Here is a 17,128-nt window from a genome sequence, read left to right on the forward strand (position 1 = left end):
AGCTTTATGGGATTGTCATGACAATGACAAATGACTGAACAACAAAAACAACAGCATTTTAAAGCCATACTCTAGCATGCAACATCGCATTTCCATGATGTTGAGGGACCTGTTCGAGACAGATTTAAGAAAGAATCATACAAATATGTGCTGCACAGTATGAAATATTCTGTTTCATCCCCACTATGTATCAAGCTCTATAGGAGATATGATACTGTTTTCACAAGCTGCACAGCACTCAACAGGACTACTAAAGTGATCCTTATGTGTAAAATTGGTGAAGATTTCCTTTATTTTAAGTGACTTATTGTCTAATGGCCAAAAGAGTTTATAGTAACGATATTACCGCAATAGGTGTAGAAAATTTAAAACACAAAATATTGTCAAATTCATCCTGAAAGCTGGTCGGTTACTCTTAAAAGAAATAACTTTTTGTCATATTTGTGAAAATGTAACTATATTCACCCCACAGTAAATGAGAAAGATAGTCTGTGAAAAATGTTCCTCTGCCTTCTGTCAGTGCTTCTAATGGCCTTACTGCACATGAATGGAAACTACCAGTCAAAGCCGAGAAGTCAATCATGGCTCATGATATGCAGCCAAACTGTCAAACTCGGCAGCACTGATTAGATATGAATCAAGATTCTGTCACTACATTGCCTATTTCTTGCCTTGAATATGTTCCAGAAACATATTTTAGTGTACTGTTTAGCTGTAAAATGACAAAGTTTGTGACCCAGCTGCCAAAAAGAAGAAGTCTGTTGGAAGAAGTCAGGAAAATGAAGCACCACCCACTGGCCAGAGCAAACTTTCTCACTTTACAGCTAAACAGTACACTGAAATATGTTTCTGAAAACATTTGAGTTGAGGAATAGGCAATGCTGTAACAGAATCCTGATTCATATTTAATCAGCGCTGCCTAGTTTCACAAGAGGTGATCGATATGATTGACAGCTGCGTTAGAGACTCCTCAGCTCTGATTGTTTTCCCCCGGCTGCGGTGAATTCTTGCAAATGACATTAGGAGCACCAGGAGGAGGAGGAACATTAATCTTTTTACTGATTATCTGTCTCATGTGCTGCTGTGTGGATGTAGTGACAGCTTCAGCAAATATGACAAAGAGTTATTGTCATAAAAGTTACCAACTGTAGCTTCAACTTTGTTTCTTGTTTTTCTTTTTGGCAAATGGATTTCACTCAAAATATGAGCGTAGGGTGGCGGAGAGAGAGTCCGTCACCATAACTGAACAAAATTGTACAAAAAGAGCAATTACACTTAATGGATAGTGAAAAGGCAAGCAGATGGTGTTGGGGGAGGGAGACAAAGCAAGATGGAAAAGAAACAGAAGTGATTAAAGGAAAGCTGGATTATTCACATGCTATTATCATATATGTATTATTTATGTGATATCAGTAATTCAGGAAATGTCTCTTGTAATGTGGACAGGATGCTTTAACGGTGGGCCTTAAATATTCCTGGAGGTGTCCTTGAGGCAGGTGAATAGCACTGATTTACTGTATACAAAGATTTTAAGTATCAAAATTGCTACCCAGGTACAGAGTTAGAACTGCAGTGTGATATGACTCACTCTCAGGTTATCACAGGTGTGGAGAGAGTTTCATTCACACTCATCATGCAGCTCTACTGCAAACTAGGAAAGAGTTTTCATGAAACAAGACAGATGTTGTGTGGGTGTTTGCTTGTGTCTTTGTGGGAATGGAGGCTTTTTTATCACCTTCATTCAAAATGTGTGTGTGTGTGTGTGTGTGTGTGTGTGTGTGTGTGTCTTGCAGGTGCTGGCCTTCTACAGCTTGTATGAGCAGTGTGAGCAGGCTGTGGACAGCAGTGAGAACTGGCTCAAAGTCCAGGCGCCTCCAGCATCAGAACCAGAGCCACTCAAAGTACAACTGGACCGCTGCCGGGTGAGTGAAATCACGAGACCAAACTGTCTCCAGGATGATCCAGTACTCTCTGCTCAGACCCACACTGATTAACATCATGCAAGCATTTCATTTTGTCGTAGTGTTTTTGTTGAAGTCCATTTGTTGTTGCATAGTTTTTGTTTTGTTCCATTTTTTGTGTCTTCATTTGTTATTTATACAGCATCTTTATTTATTTGGCTTGTTTGAATTTCTGTTTCTTTTCATGCATCTGTTTGTCACAGCAATTTTCTGTAAGTATTTTTGAGTTATTTATTAATTCCAACACAGATTAAATGAAGTGTACTTCTTCCCTATTTTCCACTTTGTTCTTTGAACACTTCCCCCACTCCTACAGAAAATACAGCCAGTGATGTGTTCCCACTTTTGTTAGAAACAGCAGAATTATCCCTCCAAAATATTGTCTCTACAAGTACCACACGTAGCTTAGCTAAAGCAGGGGGGAGAGCTCGACTGGCGCTGTCCAAAGTTGACCTAAAACAACAACTTTTTATTAATACTTTTCTATTGGTGTACACATCAGACAAACCAGACATAACTTTGGACAGAAACAGGCCAGCTGTTTTTCTCTGTTTCCATTGTTATGCTAGGTTGAGCTAATTGTCTCCTGGCTCTAACTTTGCACAGATATGAGGATCAATCATGGTATTGATCTTCTCAGCTAACTGTGAGGTGGCATCCTCCCCAAGGGAGCATGGGAGAGGTGCAGAGGGAGGTGTGAGGGGAGAGATGACAGGTGAATTTGTGTCAAAAATTACATTCCTTGGAGTCATAACTCAGTCAGATCTCAACACACATGGATGAGTCATATATTTCTAGATTCAGTGTGACTTACACTGAGACACTTTCCGATATCACATTTTGTAAAAAAAATATTGATGAATCCAATTAGAAATCCCAGATTAAAAATTACTCTTTATGACTCCCTAACTTGCCTGAGAATGATCAGGTTTTTAAGTTTTCTTTAAAGCAATCCAATAATAGTTTTCTGTACGTTTATAAGTACGCTGCAAAAAGGAACCACTATTAGGTAATTTGGCGTACCTTTAATGGTGCCAATCTTGTATTTCGAAACAGAGAATTGATTTTCTGCCTGTCTGGACATGATTTGGACCAGGTGGGCTCAGGCTGCTCCAGGCTGTAATTTATAAAGATTTCCTCAGGCTTGAATCCGATCGGCTCTGTACCACTTTTTTAATTTTTATCCATCAATTTATGTATTTTTAGGCAGACGTTACCTCTGTGTGGTTTCATGAATAATGTGTGGGCGGCCATCAACCCATTATAACTAATGAAAATGTTGAGAGTTAGATTAGATTTAAATTGAAAAACATTAGAATTAGGGGTCATTTGCTTAAATACTGTACACGAACTCCAGTTCACTGCAAACGAGATGCAAGAAACTGGCAGTCCATGTGCATAAATGGCAAGAGTTACATTGGACTGGGGGGGAAAAAGAGAATAAGCGAGCAGTGGGAGAGATGTATGTAACATGCAGCGCAAAGCAGTGATTATCATCTGCACGCCGTATTGCTTTAGACCACTGTGCTCACTCGAAGACAAAGACACCTTAACATGCTGCTGAGGTTTGGACTTGGGCAGAAACTATGTGAGTTCATGTCGGGTCAGTTCTGATTTTTTGTGCCCGATCAAAGCTCTAATTTGGAGGGAGTGTCAGACTTTGAAATCTGCTGCTTTAAACCAAATGTGTGTCCAAATGAGTGGGCTGCTTAAAGAGCAGGAGTATTGACTTGCATGAAACACACAAATAGGTTCATTTCGATAACATCTAAACAACAGGCGAAGAGAAGAGACAAGCAGGTTTGGAAAAACAAACTTCTAAAAGGAGAGATGAGAGGAGGGGACGCATAATTAGAGTGAAAGACAGGACTTTAAACAGAAAGGAGTAAATGCCACAGACATAAGAGAAAGGGAGACAGCTTTTAAAGTAAGACAGAAAAAAGAATGAAGATGGACAAAGGATGGAGGAAAGAGAAATGAGCAGATAAAGCTGTGAGGAAAAAAGAGATGGGGTGCTGAAATTCGATTTTTCTTGGGAGATATGTCTGGCTTCCACTGCAGACAAATTCACACAAACAAGGTTTCCCTCAGAAGTGCGCCCACATATAGACACAAATGAAGAACACACACTTGCCCCCACACATGAATACTTTCTGACTTCCTATCTTTATATTAAACAGGAGAGACTTCAGCGAAAATAAAATATTTACTGAAACTTTTAAAACAACCTTCCCATCGGCAAAACCATGCCGCCAACTGTCAGCTTATGAAAATATATTTTATCGAGGTTATAAAAGCCTGTGTTTTCTAACATTATTCATGAATCAGGAGTATGTCTCTTGGCTCCAGGCGAGAGCGTTAACTTACTCAGTGTTACAAGGGGATAAGACTGAGCTGCATTCAGAGCCTTCATCCCCAAACAGTTCAGTGAATATTAACCCGCCTTACCTGCTACTTTCGGCAGCTCAGCTGGACTGATCCTCCACACTTTTTATGTGATTTCAAGAAAACTACTTGAAGTTAATTCATTGCTTTAAAGTATACGCCTGGTGACATATTGTGTTTTTGTTATTGTCAACAAATCTTACTAAAATGCAAACCAATAATGAACAATCCCACTAACAAGTATTAAGGCGAGTGCTGCAGCCGGCAGCTGTGAAACAGACTGCAGTGTAATGTTTATGGGCGATTGCACCATCAGTTCATATCCATTAAAGGTGGTTGTTTTTGCCACAAACAGGCTCAGGTTGTTATTAGTGTCTGACAATATTATGGAAATAATCCCTGCAAAGATAGACCTTTTTGTTAAAGAATAAGATCCTTTTTGTTTAACCAGAAACAGCCCTAAAATTGCCTCTGTTGATCCCACTAGACTCCATTTAAATAAACAGTAATTTTATTATCGTAAAACACACTTCATTTAAAGTCAACGGAAACAAATGAAAACTCACAAAAACTAGCTTGGTTCATCTTTCCACTGTTCTAACAATCACCAACCCTGCTTTGGTTAAAATAAGCCTTTAATTAACAAAGTTAGACGTCAAAATTTGCAGGTTCTACACCCAGTTACAGTAAATTACTCCTTATTTAGATGGAGTCTGGTGGGTTTGGCGATGGCAATTTCTGGTTAAACAAAAGGGATCTTACTCTTTAACAAAAATGCCTGTCTCTGTAGGGGTACTTTCCATAATGTTTTCTGATACTGATAATAACAATCTGAGCCTGTCAGTGGCAATAACAAGACCTTTTAGTGGATGTAAATTGACGGTGCACAAATGCCAAGGGGGGTTTCACCGCAGCCTCCATTCAGATGAGGCTCTATGTTCAGGCAAATGTGAGTTGTCTGATAAATGATGAACTAAATACACTGATCTCAAACAACATTGTATTTAGCTCTGGTGAAGATTCATGATAATGGTAGTTTACAAATGATGGTACACAAAGAGCCCTGCAGCTCAATATTTTTAATCAGGCCTTTTCAGTCTATTCCTGCCAGTTTTACTGATACTGCCACTCTATGTCAGTGTTATCTGTCGCTGATAGCATTTTAACTCTACAAATGTCAGACAAGTTTAAGTGGTTAGGTGGGGTGGGATTGAAGTTTATGTCTGTATGTTTGTGGATTGAAATAAACAATAGTAAAAAGTTAGATAATGGTTTTAACAGTTTGTCTGCTCTACTTTGCTCCACGATTTTTGTATAACTCGCCTGCTTAAATGTTATCAAGGCTTAAAGTAATGTATAACTAACAGCGTGGCCACGTAATTGTAGCTGTCTCTATTTTTAGTGTGTTTCCAGTTCATGAGAGTAAGGTTTTGGTCGCCTAAAATAATCTTGCTCAGCGTTTGGTTGAACTTAAAGACCCTCTAGATCTCAGATAGTCTGTTTTTGCGGTAAGTACATTGTGTTTTAATGGTTTTAAGACTGTTTTTTCCTCACGAAAATTAGCACTAGCATTATCACAGTTAATTAAAGCCATAAATCCACTGTGCTTACCAAGCTAGCAACTGGCGTATGGGTTAGCTCCACCCTCTCAATGACAACGGCCAAATCGCTGAACTCAAGGCCTCAAAACGGGAGTCTGCAAACCAATCGGTGAGGTCAGTGGCTTTGTCCATTATTTTACACAGTATATTGTTTTAATACATATCAGCTGGAGGCATGATGGAATTTTCATCAGCTCATAGACCCCCTTAAAGCCGCCCAGTTTTTCCTAGTTGCTGCTTCTGGTATTGCAGCGTAAAAAAGCTTGTTCCCCATAGACCACACTGTAAAGAGACATCTGTAAACTGTTGATAGAACGCCTTGGACTGCAAACAAGGTCAATAATAAATCTTTCCATTGTATAGCCAGGGTGGTTTTATATTCGTGAAACTTTCCTCAAGCTGATGGGAGAAACACTACTGCGCATATTCAGTGGGACCCATGCCACAGAAGTAAATCCAGAAGCTAGAAACCTTTTTTGGTTTGTGTGTTAAGGGAGCAACTCCACTGGAGTGAACTGGCACCATCTTAGAGTATGATATCTAGTTATTATTAAAATCTATGGTTTAATTAGGTAACAAGCTACAGCTAAAACAATCAGTCAGAGATTGTCACCATTTCAGCTGACAGTATCAGTGGTTGACTTCCAGAAATGATTTTTGTCTTCTTTTTGACCCACTGGTTTGACATCAAATCATGATTCTAACTTACACTTTGTCTTTTTAATGTGGTGCTTGCTCAACACAAACCAAATGTTAAAAAGTATAGAAAAAAGCATTCAGCCACACTCTGGTCTTCAATCCTCCTCCTGTGATGACAAAGCAGTGATTTCTTCCTACAGTCGAGGAGGGAAAGTTTCACATTTCGGTTTTGCTGAGCTGGTCCAATTTCCTGCTTGGCTTCATATTCATTAACAGTTGAGAGTGTATTTAAACATTTCTGTAAAATACAACTGATTAAGCAAAAGGCAAATGGAGTGGAGCTTTAAAAATGAAAACACAATACTTTTCCTCAGATCAGTTTTTATTGAATTAGAATGGAGGGTAATACTTTCTATGAAGGTCACGTTTATAATGCATTACGAGTCTGAGTCCTGGGTTACGCAGCACATTATGACTACTATAACTCTAGCCAATTATGAAGGCACATAGAAAACAGTCTTCCATAATGTGACTGTTTTCTGAATCTTGTCTGAACAGGAGGAGGTCGCTCGCCTGGCCTCCTTGCAGCCTCAAGTGGACCTCCTGGAGAAGCAGCTGAAGGCGCTGAAGGAGGAGAAGGAAGGAGAGGAGGACCCTTCAGCCTTCCTGGACGCCGACATCAATGCCTTCAAAGAGCACTACCACAAAGTCCTGGAGGATCTGAGGGCCAGAGAGAGGCAGTTACAACTGGGTGAGAGACGAGAGATGGTGATTCACCGTAAAAAACCTAATGCCAGCAATGCATTTTGTGCGGAGTTGAACTTTTTTACTACACCTCCTGGCCCCTGCTTTTGTCCCTTCTATTTCAGAAGTTAGTAGCTAAGTGCTGCAGTCTTTAAAGCCTGAGGATTTTCCATTTTTCAAAACACAGGTCTTATTTTTGGACACCATTTTTATCCTTTATGACACTACACTTGACTGTTGACATATGGTGAATCACCCACCACCAAAACATGAATGTGAAAGCTTTTAAAACAGCAAAACTTTGCTGTAAAATAATGAATTTCAAAAGAATCACTACGATTGCTCAGATGAGCAAAATCAATCAGCACAAAATGTTCAAGTGTTCAATGACTTGAGTTAATGAAGAGTAAGCCTTCTTGATAGTGTTCAACTTTGAGGGAATGAGGAGCCAGAGTCTAAAATGGTAGAAGCAATCATAGATTATCAGCTGTGTTTAAACATCCCGTCCTATTTAAACTGCTCCACAACAGAGGCATGTTTGCAGACATATAAATAGTAAATAAAACATTTACAGGCAGAACAATATGTTGCGCTAAAGAAAAAGTCTTCTTGGTACCTTGGCTCTGACGTTTGCTGGTGTTTGCTGGGATCATAGCTGAACTTACCAGTCTTTACAAATCTTTAGAAATAAGGTATTTTAAGGTGGTGCACAACTGTCAGACTTCAGTAGTCAAAATATCCTTCACTGAAATGTAATCATTGTCAAGATGATTATCCAGCAACCCAAAATCAAACAATAAAGTAATATTCCCTCACAATTTAGTGAGGTTTCTTGATTTATATGGGACACGGGTAACGTGTTTTACACTTCCTGTGAATACAATATAACAAGCTAGCCGTCACTTGCATTCCTGTTCCACACCAGCTGCTGCTTAAGTTGGAGACAGACACAGGCAGAGCAGAGCAGACGTTGTAACGTCACTTGCAAAGTAACACACTCATGCCAGTCCTCGCTTAATCCTGTTGTTATGATTTTAAAAATCACATCAAAATAGTGCGGGCCATATTTGCAAGTCGCATTGGTACACATGGTTATAAATGCCCTGATCATGATTTTGGCCGACTTGCTGTAGCATATTCCTGTCTGGCTAGCATGTTAGCCTTTAGCTCGACAGCTACAGTGGTTTACCAGCTGGCCTTTTAGTCGCTACATTACTAAGCCTATAGTACCACCCGCCACCCCAACACTGTCAGCCACATGTGGGTACATGTGGTGAAGAAGCTAGACTGAAACCTAAAATACAATATAATTTAAAATCAGACTAGAATACAATAAAAACAGGCAATATTACCCAAAACAATTCAGCAGTGACTCCAGGCTATTTCAGTTGCTTTTCTCAATACAGCACAATCAGTCACTTCTGACTGATACATAAAGTTTAACAGCAAGTATTTAACTTTTGGAGACAAATCCTTGGATCTTTGGATGACAAATGACAGTAGATTTGCAAATTGGCTGGCCTAGAGATGTTAAACAATAAACTTGAAGTAATGAGTTGTTTTCAAAATGGATATAAAACTTCTCTGAAAAATCTGTAAAAGCCTGGGCACTTTATCAAACAAGCTATTTCAGGTGTCACATAAAAACAAACTTTGCATTCCAAACAGAATTTGTTTTGCGGTTATTGACCGAGTTTAAACAATGTTTCAGAAGATTGTAAGATAGCAAAACAAAGAAAGATTAGACAAAAAAATTAAAAAGACAGACTCCTTTCAACTTTAGTATTAAGTTTTCACTGGCGATGTGGTTCACCTTCAGAAAGTCAGTGAAGTAGACACAGAACAGCCATTTTTAAACTCAAAGCGGCTCACACTGATGATCTGTGCTGTCTTGTCATTAAGTGTAGCTGTTGGCTGCTGTTTCTGTATCGTATGGCTTGATGGGTCACTTCCTCACAATGCTGTAGACCCATTACAGGGCGCAACTGGGTAGTTTTTAATGATAATAATTTGGACATTTTAAGACAGCAATAAGAAAGAAATGATAGGAAAGAAGGAAGAAAGAGATGCAACAGTTCTTGGTTGGCTCAATCCCAATACTAAGGGGCTGCCCCAAGTTTGCTTTTGTTCCCAGAATGAACATCTGGCTTTAATATCAGTTCCTATTAATACAAAAATGCTCAGATTGGCTTTAATCTCACTCCTGTAGATTGGCCCAGGAACTCCTCAGTTTAATTTTCATCTCAGGGTATGGAGGATTATTCAATTTACTAGTGTGTACTCCTTATTTATACCTTGTTTTTTGGAGTCATGTACAAAGTATGAACTAGTACACAAAAACCTAAACCTAGCTGTCACAGGTGACCACTTAGAGGACACACATATTCCATTCTACCGGTAAATAGTATTTTTGAAACGGAAACAGACCCACCTGAACTGGTGGATCTCCTATAATAAAAAAAGTGCTGTTAATTTAGTTTTGGCTGACACTCAGTGGCCCTCTCATGACACCGGGACTTCTACTTCTTTTGGATTTTCTGAGATTGATGTGGAGTTCCAGTTCTCAATCTTTGAAAAACCAACAGTATATTTTTAGTACTATTTGTTCCCAGGTCTGTGTAGGACTCTGGATTCAGCAATTTAGAGGACATAAGTGACTGTTCAGTTTCCCGCTGCAGAAAGTCAGCCTTGACAGCCGGCTGTAACCCACACACTGTATCAGACAGATTTAGAGTGGCAAATGTCTCTACCCACAACAGCAACAACCACCCAATGTTTAGTACATGCACAGCTGTGGTTGTTTGAAAACGGAACAAATGCATTGAGATCTGCAGCCTACAGCGACGTCGCTCAGTGTGGGTAGATGCAAGAATGAATACAGTACTGTTTCCATATGATCTGCTCTCCAATTACCTCCACAAGGCATTAATGTACAGCACAGCATGGTGCAACGTAGATGGCTGTTTAATAAATTAATCTGCCAGGAAACATCACTCATTATGCTGTGCTGCTTATATTACAGTCATTATTTTATTGCCTAGGCTGAGAATCAAAGTCAAAAATGCAAACATTTTTACAACACTCGCTATAAAAAGCCTTTTTCAAAACGATACAATAGCATGGTAAGACTGCCTTTTATGACCTGGCTGCGACAAACATCCACCTCGTTGACGTATCCTCGGGGCAGAACACTGAATCTCTGTCAGCTCTGGTACTGAATTAATGCTCACACTGACCGCTGACGTCTGTTAGAGAGGGCAAGACAAAAGAGAATTTCTATTTTGAGATCTGTCAGGAATCACATTATTCGATTTTACGCTGACATCAAACACATATTTAAATGCTGGGCCAAAGTCCTGATGTACCTGACATTTTATATGCCTCTGAGAAGCAACTAAATACATTTGTCGTGAGATCTAAATGCATGAAATGACAAGTGAAGATATTCACAGTGAAGGAAAAGCTTCAAGCCAGACTCCATGTTGACAACCCCCCAAAAAATATCTAATGGGTATTTGCAAATGGACACAATAACATAATGAAGCGTAGATTTCCTGAGGAGAAACAATTCTGCCATTGGACACACGCTTAGATGAAAATGCTCATTATCAACCAGAGCCTAACAGTAAGGATTGCCTGATGACCTGGGGGCAGTAAAAAGTTTGGTCGGGCCAGCAAATACAATCGGCCAGTTGCACGATCAGGCCAGTGTTCAAAAAAGTAAAAAGAATAAATAGATTTAAGTAATTTTTTAAACATTACTTTGCAGACACATCTGTGCTACTCACCGAGACTTAGTACAGCTAGCTCACTTCCCTGTGGTCAAAACAGCTGCCAGGAATTGGAATTCCCCCATATTCTAACCTTTATGGTATGCACTGAAATGGCCCAGGACACGTGTAACTTTGTCCACCTTTTAATGCAGTGGTTCGCCAATGGGTTCAGCGACTGGGGTGGCGAAAAGGCCTCGAAATATTTGACCCTTAAGGTTGGGTTAGAAGCAGAACATGTTTACTAAGACCTTAAGCAACCTTGAATGGAACAGAGTGACAAAAACAGAGTGATCTAAAACAAACATTGTGTGACATTGGGGCAGGAACAAGTTGTGATAAAAAAAAGTGTATACAAAACACATTGAGATTAACTGGATTTAATTCACAGGAAGTATAAAAACAGGTAACTTGTGTCCCATATAAATGAAAAAATTGACTAAATTATGTGGGAATTTACGTCATTCTTTGATTTTGTGATGCTAGAAACAAATCTTAACAATAACTACGAAGACTGTGTGTCTTCTAGCTAGCCTCACTTCACTGTCTGCCGGTGTTGTGTCGATGACTGTTTACCCATTGGTATTTATTTCCCCTACCGAAACCTGAACCAAACCTGAACCATATTCCCTCTCTAACCACCAAGGGGAGTGCTACAGTTTAACAGGAAGAAACACTTTTCGACAAGGAAACAGACTTTGATACAACACAGGTGGTTGTAGCTAACAGAACAGTATGGAGAGAGATAGGAAGAGATGTGTTTTTAATGTCAATGGGTAAAACCTATGCATGTTTTCATTTCCAAAACAATGTAGCGGAGGTCTAACTTTTTTCCCCTTCCTCGTCTGCTGAAATATTTAGTTTCACTGGGAAATGCGTCAACAGAAGCTAAAGACGTTCTAGTTTGCAGTCAGAGGTGACCTGTCAACAGTTTACAGACACCTCTTTTATAATGGAGGTCTGTGGGGAAAATGCTTTTTGGAAGGTAATACTATTCAAAATTAGGTTTTGATTTACCTCTCTGAGCACCTGCGGGGCTCTGACAGTTCCTCCTGGCTATCAGGTTTTGCAGTAAAGTTTCAAGCGATCTACGTTCTCAAGTCAAATGAAAATGTCATTCAAAGGTTCTAATTTTAAGAGCTGTGGGTGTCATCTTGACACTACATACGCTCACATCACATCACAAGGCCAATTTCAGAGCTGGTTTATAAGGCGAGTGACTCATGTGTAAACAGTTAGTCAGTGCTCACCTGGTTAGACCTTTTCACCTGTCGTCATGGTAAGCAGCTAGTGACAGTGAGTCATTTAGTTAAATTTGTAGTGCTCCTCTCTCTGTGCATGTGTGTGTTAAGATGCTCTCTGTGACAATGAGAATTAATGAGATAAAAAAAGAAGCTGAAAGCTGCGGCCATCAAGACAAGAAAAGCTAAATCAGACAGACGCTGAAACAAAATGAGAGCAGATAGCTATTTATATCAGTGGGGTAGAGACCAATGGAAAGAATATAGCTACTGAGAAAATGACGCTGACATTGAGAGAGGAAGATGTAGAGGGTGGGACAAAAGACAGAGAGAGAAGAAAAGATGCTGACAGCCAACCAGACAAACTATACTTTTTTACTCACTCAGACAGCCTCTTCCATCGTGCCACACACTGCGCTTTTCTCGCCCACGCCAGGGGTGAGATTACCAACATACACATGAACTGGGTAAGGACACACAGACAGAGCACTGTGCTGAATTCAAGTGCAGTTGAGAACATATAGAAAAGATTTTTTCGAAAAGATGCAGCACTTATTTAAATGAGACATTTTCCTTTTGTGGCATCCTCTCTCTCTGCCTCGGAAGTCAGATCAGGTCAGGTCAGCACATTTCTCGAAGTCACTTCAGATCAAATCAGAATACCTTAATTGGAACGAATTCAAAGGTTATGAGGTGAGGTTAGTACATCATAAAATATGAAAGTCATAAATTGCTGTAAATGTAAGAGTTGAAAGTATTCAAAATAAGGACAACACTGCACATGTGGAACATTTAGATATAGAAATATCTGATTTCCAGATATTTCATGAGGGATGTTAAATATAAGGGCCCAGACACGACAAAGCAACATCAAAGAACTACCGGCGACGAAGGCCCACAGTTGCATCACCTCATGTCGTCTGTGTCTCGGCACATCGGCAAAGTTGCACGTAAACACACAAAAAAGACATCAGCCAGTGGCCAACTCACTTGCATGTTCTGCATTTGCATGAGAGTAAATAATTCTCCGTACCAGCAGGCAGCAGTCGTCTGTATTCGTCATTCGAAAGTAAAACTAGAAGACCCAAAGGCTGAACTCAAGGTGCTAATTAGCCAGGCAGCACATAAACAACACAACAAGATGTTGAAAGAACAAAATTTATTCACTGTGTGCAAGTGAACACTAACACAAACAATTAGGAACTATTTCTGCGAAAGAGCTCAGTGACTAAAGAAATAATCTTACCTAATATAACAAGTTCGTTTCAATCTCACGCCCTCTTGACTCTAGTTGCTTATTTGCTTTCTTCACTTCCTCTGCTCTTCACGTGTACTGAGCTGAACTGCCAAGCAGAAGGATTTCATTTAGCGCTGGGCTCCGCCAGCTCCAACACTGATTCAGCATGACTCAGCAATAGCCAACAAGGGCGGACTGGTGCCAACAGTGCAGTACACACCGCAAAAAATGAAGTAACGCCCACCAGCGGCCCTACTTGGCCGACCATTGGCTTCATGTGTCGGGGCCCTGGCATGTAATATCGTTTTTCACATGAATAACTTCACTCAAATAATAATAATACTAGATTTTATTTACAATGCACTTTTCTTAACAAAACTTACAAAGGATGTTACTGACTAGAACCAACTCAATATAACCACAATAAAATAATCTACAGCAGTGGTGGAGGAAGTATTCAGTTCCTGTACTTAAGTAAAAGTACTATACCACACTCTGTTATATCTGTTTATCAAAATAGCTATCAAATGGCTAATTGATTAATCAAGTAATTGTTTTAGCTGCACTTGTATTTACTGTTGGGACAGTTAATTTATAAGAAAACACTATAAAAAAATCTTAATTTGTATCTTCTCAGATAAATGTAGTGAAGTAAAAAGTACAGCACTTGCCTCTGAAATCTAGTGGAGTAAAGTACAAATACCTCAAATCTGTACTTAGTAAATGAACTTAGTTACATTCCACCACTGGTCTACAGCCACACCATTAATGGCTGTACTTGCCCTAACATAAGTATGCTGAAATGTGCAGCATACCAGGGTCAGTGGGCATTATTGAAACTCATAGCTGTATGTTGTCAGCATAAACATTTGATGTTCCTCAATGGTGTTTGATAACTTCACCCAGATTAAGCATATATAGGGAAAATAAAATAGGACCCAAAATTGACCCATGAGGCACCCCAAACCTGATTATGGCCAAGGAAGAGAGATGATTGTGTTTGGAAGCACAGAACCAGTTCAGGACAAAGCCAGTAAGTCCAGCCCAGCAACTCAGCCTGTTAGTTAAAACTGAAATAGAGTGCATCCTAGCAAAAGATGGATTTTGTTCTTTTTAATTGTACACAAAGGTTGAACAAAAGAAAATATGTATTCAGGATGGTATTTGTCCACATGTTTGGATGCTCAATTAAAAGGTATAAATCAGTTTTTATAAGTCTCTGCAGTTTGCAGCGCCACATCAGCACTGATAGCCTGACTGCCTCACTGACATATATCTCTCTCTGTCTGTCTCTAGTTTTAGAGAGCTTGCCCCCGGCTCGTTATAAGGAAACCATATCAACACTGTTGGCATGGTTACAACAGTGCGAGGCCAAGCTGGCTGTCCCATCCACGGCTGTTACAGAATATCCTATCATGGAGCAGAGACTGAAGGACGTTCAGGTAAATACACACACACACTTAGTAGCACACATAAGTTCCATACATAAAACAATAGGACAACACACACAAGTTTCATACATAAAACAATAAAAGATACATATACAATGAAAACATTCATTCATTCATTCATTCATCTTCTAACCGCTTCATCCTCTTGAGGGTCGCGGGGGGGCTGGAGCCTATCCCAGCTACATCGGGCGAGAGGCAGGGTACACCCTGGACAGGTCGCCAGACTATCGCAGGGCTGACACATAGAGACAGACAACCATTCACGCTCACATTCACACCTACGGACAATTAGAGTTATCAATTAACCTAGTCCCCAATCTGCATGTCTTTGGACTGTGGGAGGAAGCCGGAGTGCCCGGAGAGAACCCACGCTGACACGGGGAGAACATGCAAACTCCGCACAGAAGGGCTCCCACACCCGGGATCGAACCGGCAACCCTCTTGCTGTGAGGCCACACCACCGTGCCGCCCACGATGAAAACATGAAATATAAAAAATCAACAGTAAAGGGCAATCTTAAGTGAACATTAATTAAAACAACTGCATGTTTCCTGAAGGGCTGATTTTAAAATACCTTTAAACACATTTACAGTAGGGAGGGAAGTCATTCCATAATGAGGGGGCATAGAAAGAAAATGAGGTTTTACCAAGATCCGACTGCATCTGGGGAAAATTTAAAAGCATCCCATTTGCTGCTCGTCTAGTGCTGTAGGTGTTCGTATAAAAAGACAGAAGTCTGGAGATATAAGATGGTAATTTACCTACTAATGTTTTAAAAGTAAAAGTCAACATGTGTGCTTTTCTCCTCTGGTATAGGGAGGGCCATCCTAACGATTCATATAAGTTGCAGTGGTGTCTGCGTGAGCCTGCACTCGTTACAAAACGGATTGCTGCATGATAAACAGAGTCCAGCTTTTTAAGCAGGGAAGACGCTGCATGCATATATATCACATCTCCATAATCCAAAACAGATAACAACAAGCTTTGCACAAGTTTCTTTCTGGCTTCAAATGGCAAACATTTTTTTAGACGAAAGAAAAAACCCAGTTTCGGCCTAAGCTTCTTCAGCAATTTGTCAATATGTACATTAAAAGACATCTTGTCATCAAGCCATATACCTAAATATTTATAAGAAGTACTCATTCAAGACATGTACCGTCCAATGTCGAGATCGTAGGAACAACTACACTGGAACAAGAGCGAATGAAGGTCATAAATTTGGTCTTCTTTGAATTTAGAACCAATTTTAACTTCAGCAGGGAGTGCTGTAGTGTTTGAAAGGCATCCTGCAGGAACTCTAAGGCTTGGTTTAAAGAAGGTGCCATTGTGTAAATAATTGTGTCATCTGCATATAAGTGAAAATGTGCTGGACTTATTCCATTACCTAAATCATTAATAAAAACTGAAAATAAGATAGGTGCCAAAATAGAACCTTGAGGGACACCTTTGTTTACATTAAGAAGGGCTGAGGTGTAGTTTTCTACTGAAACACACTGAGTTCTTTCAGATAGGTAGTTTTTAAACCAGTTCAGAGCCCTTTCACGAAGGCCTACGCAGCAAAGTCTGTGCAGTAGTAGTTCATGATCCACAGAGTCAAATACTTTGGACAGATCAACAAACAATGCTGCACAGTGTTTCTTACTGTCTAGACATCTGATAATATCATCTGTGACTAGCATGGCTGCTGTTGTAGTACTATGGCCTGATCTAAAACCGGACTGAGACTCATTGAGAATATTTCTTACGGTTAAAAACGTCTTCAGTTGCTCATTTATAAGTGATTCAAAAACTTTGGCCATGACCGACAGTCTGGAAATAGGGCGGAAATTATTTAGGTCAGAAGGGTCTCCGCCCTTTAACAAAGGGAGGACCAAAGCCGATTTCCATGAGCTGGGTATTTCATTGGAGTAGAGACTGAGATTAATAGGCTCTGCAATAACACCTGCAGCAGTTTTAAAGAAAAACAGCTCTATCTTGTCTGGACCTGAAGATTTTTTTTACATCTAGGCTCATGAGTGCTTTCTTAACTTGAGAGGCCAAAATGGGGGCAAAGGTGAACTGTTGATCAGGGTCACAAGGAACAGGGGGAACAACAACAG

General features: G+C 39.9%; 1 protein-coding gene across 12 annotated transcripts in view; it reads left to right on the forward strand.

Moving 5' to 3' along the window:
* Positions 1-17,128, forward strand: part of dmd (dystrophin) — a 360,279-nt gene that overhangs the window by 210,321 nt on the left and 132,830 nt on the right. For all 12 annotated transcript variants that reach the window (XM_049569632.1, XM_049569640.1, XM_049569631.1 and 9 more), the window contains 3 exons: positions 1,794-1,922; positions 7,145-7,337; positions 14,875-15,020. In XM_049569632.1, coding sequence (XP_049425589.1) covers positions 1,794-1,922; positions 7,145-7,337; positions 14,875-15,020 — 468 coding nt within the window. The remainder of the gene's footprint in view (positions 1-1,793; positions 1,923-7,144; positions 7,338-14,874; positions 15,021-17,128) is intronic.

This window comes from Epinephelus fuscoguttatus, linkage group LG24, assembly GCF_011397635.1.
Source record: "Epinephelus fuscoguttatus linkage group LG24, E.fuscoguttatus.final_Chr_v1".
Classification (NCBI taxonomy): Eukaryota; Metazoa; Chordata; class Actinopteri; order Perciformes; family Serranidae; genus Epinephelus; species Epinephelus fuscoguttatus.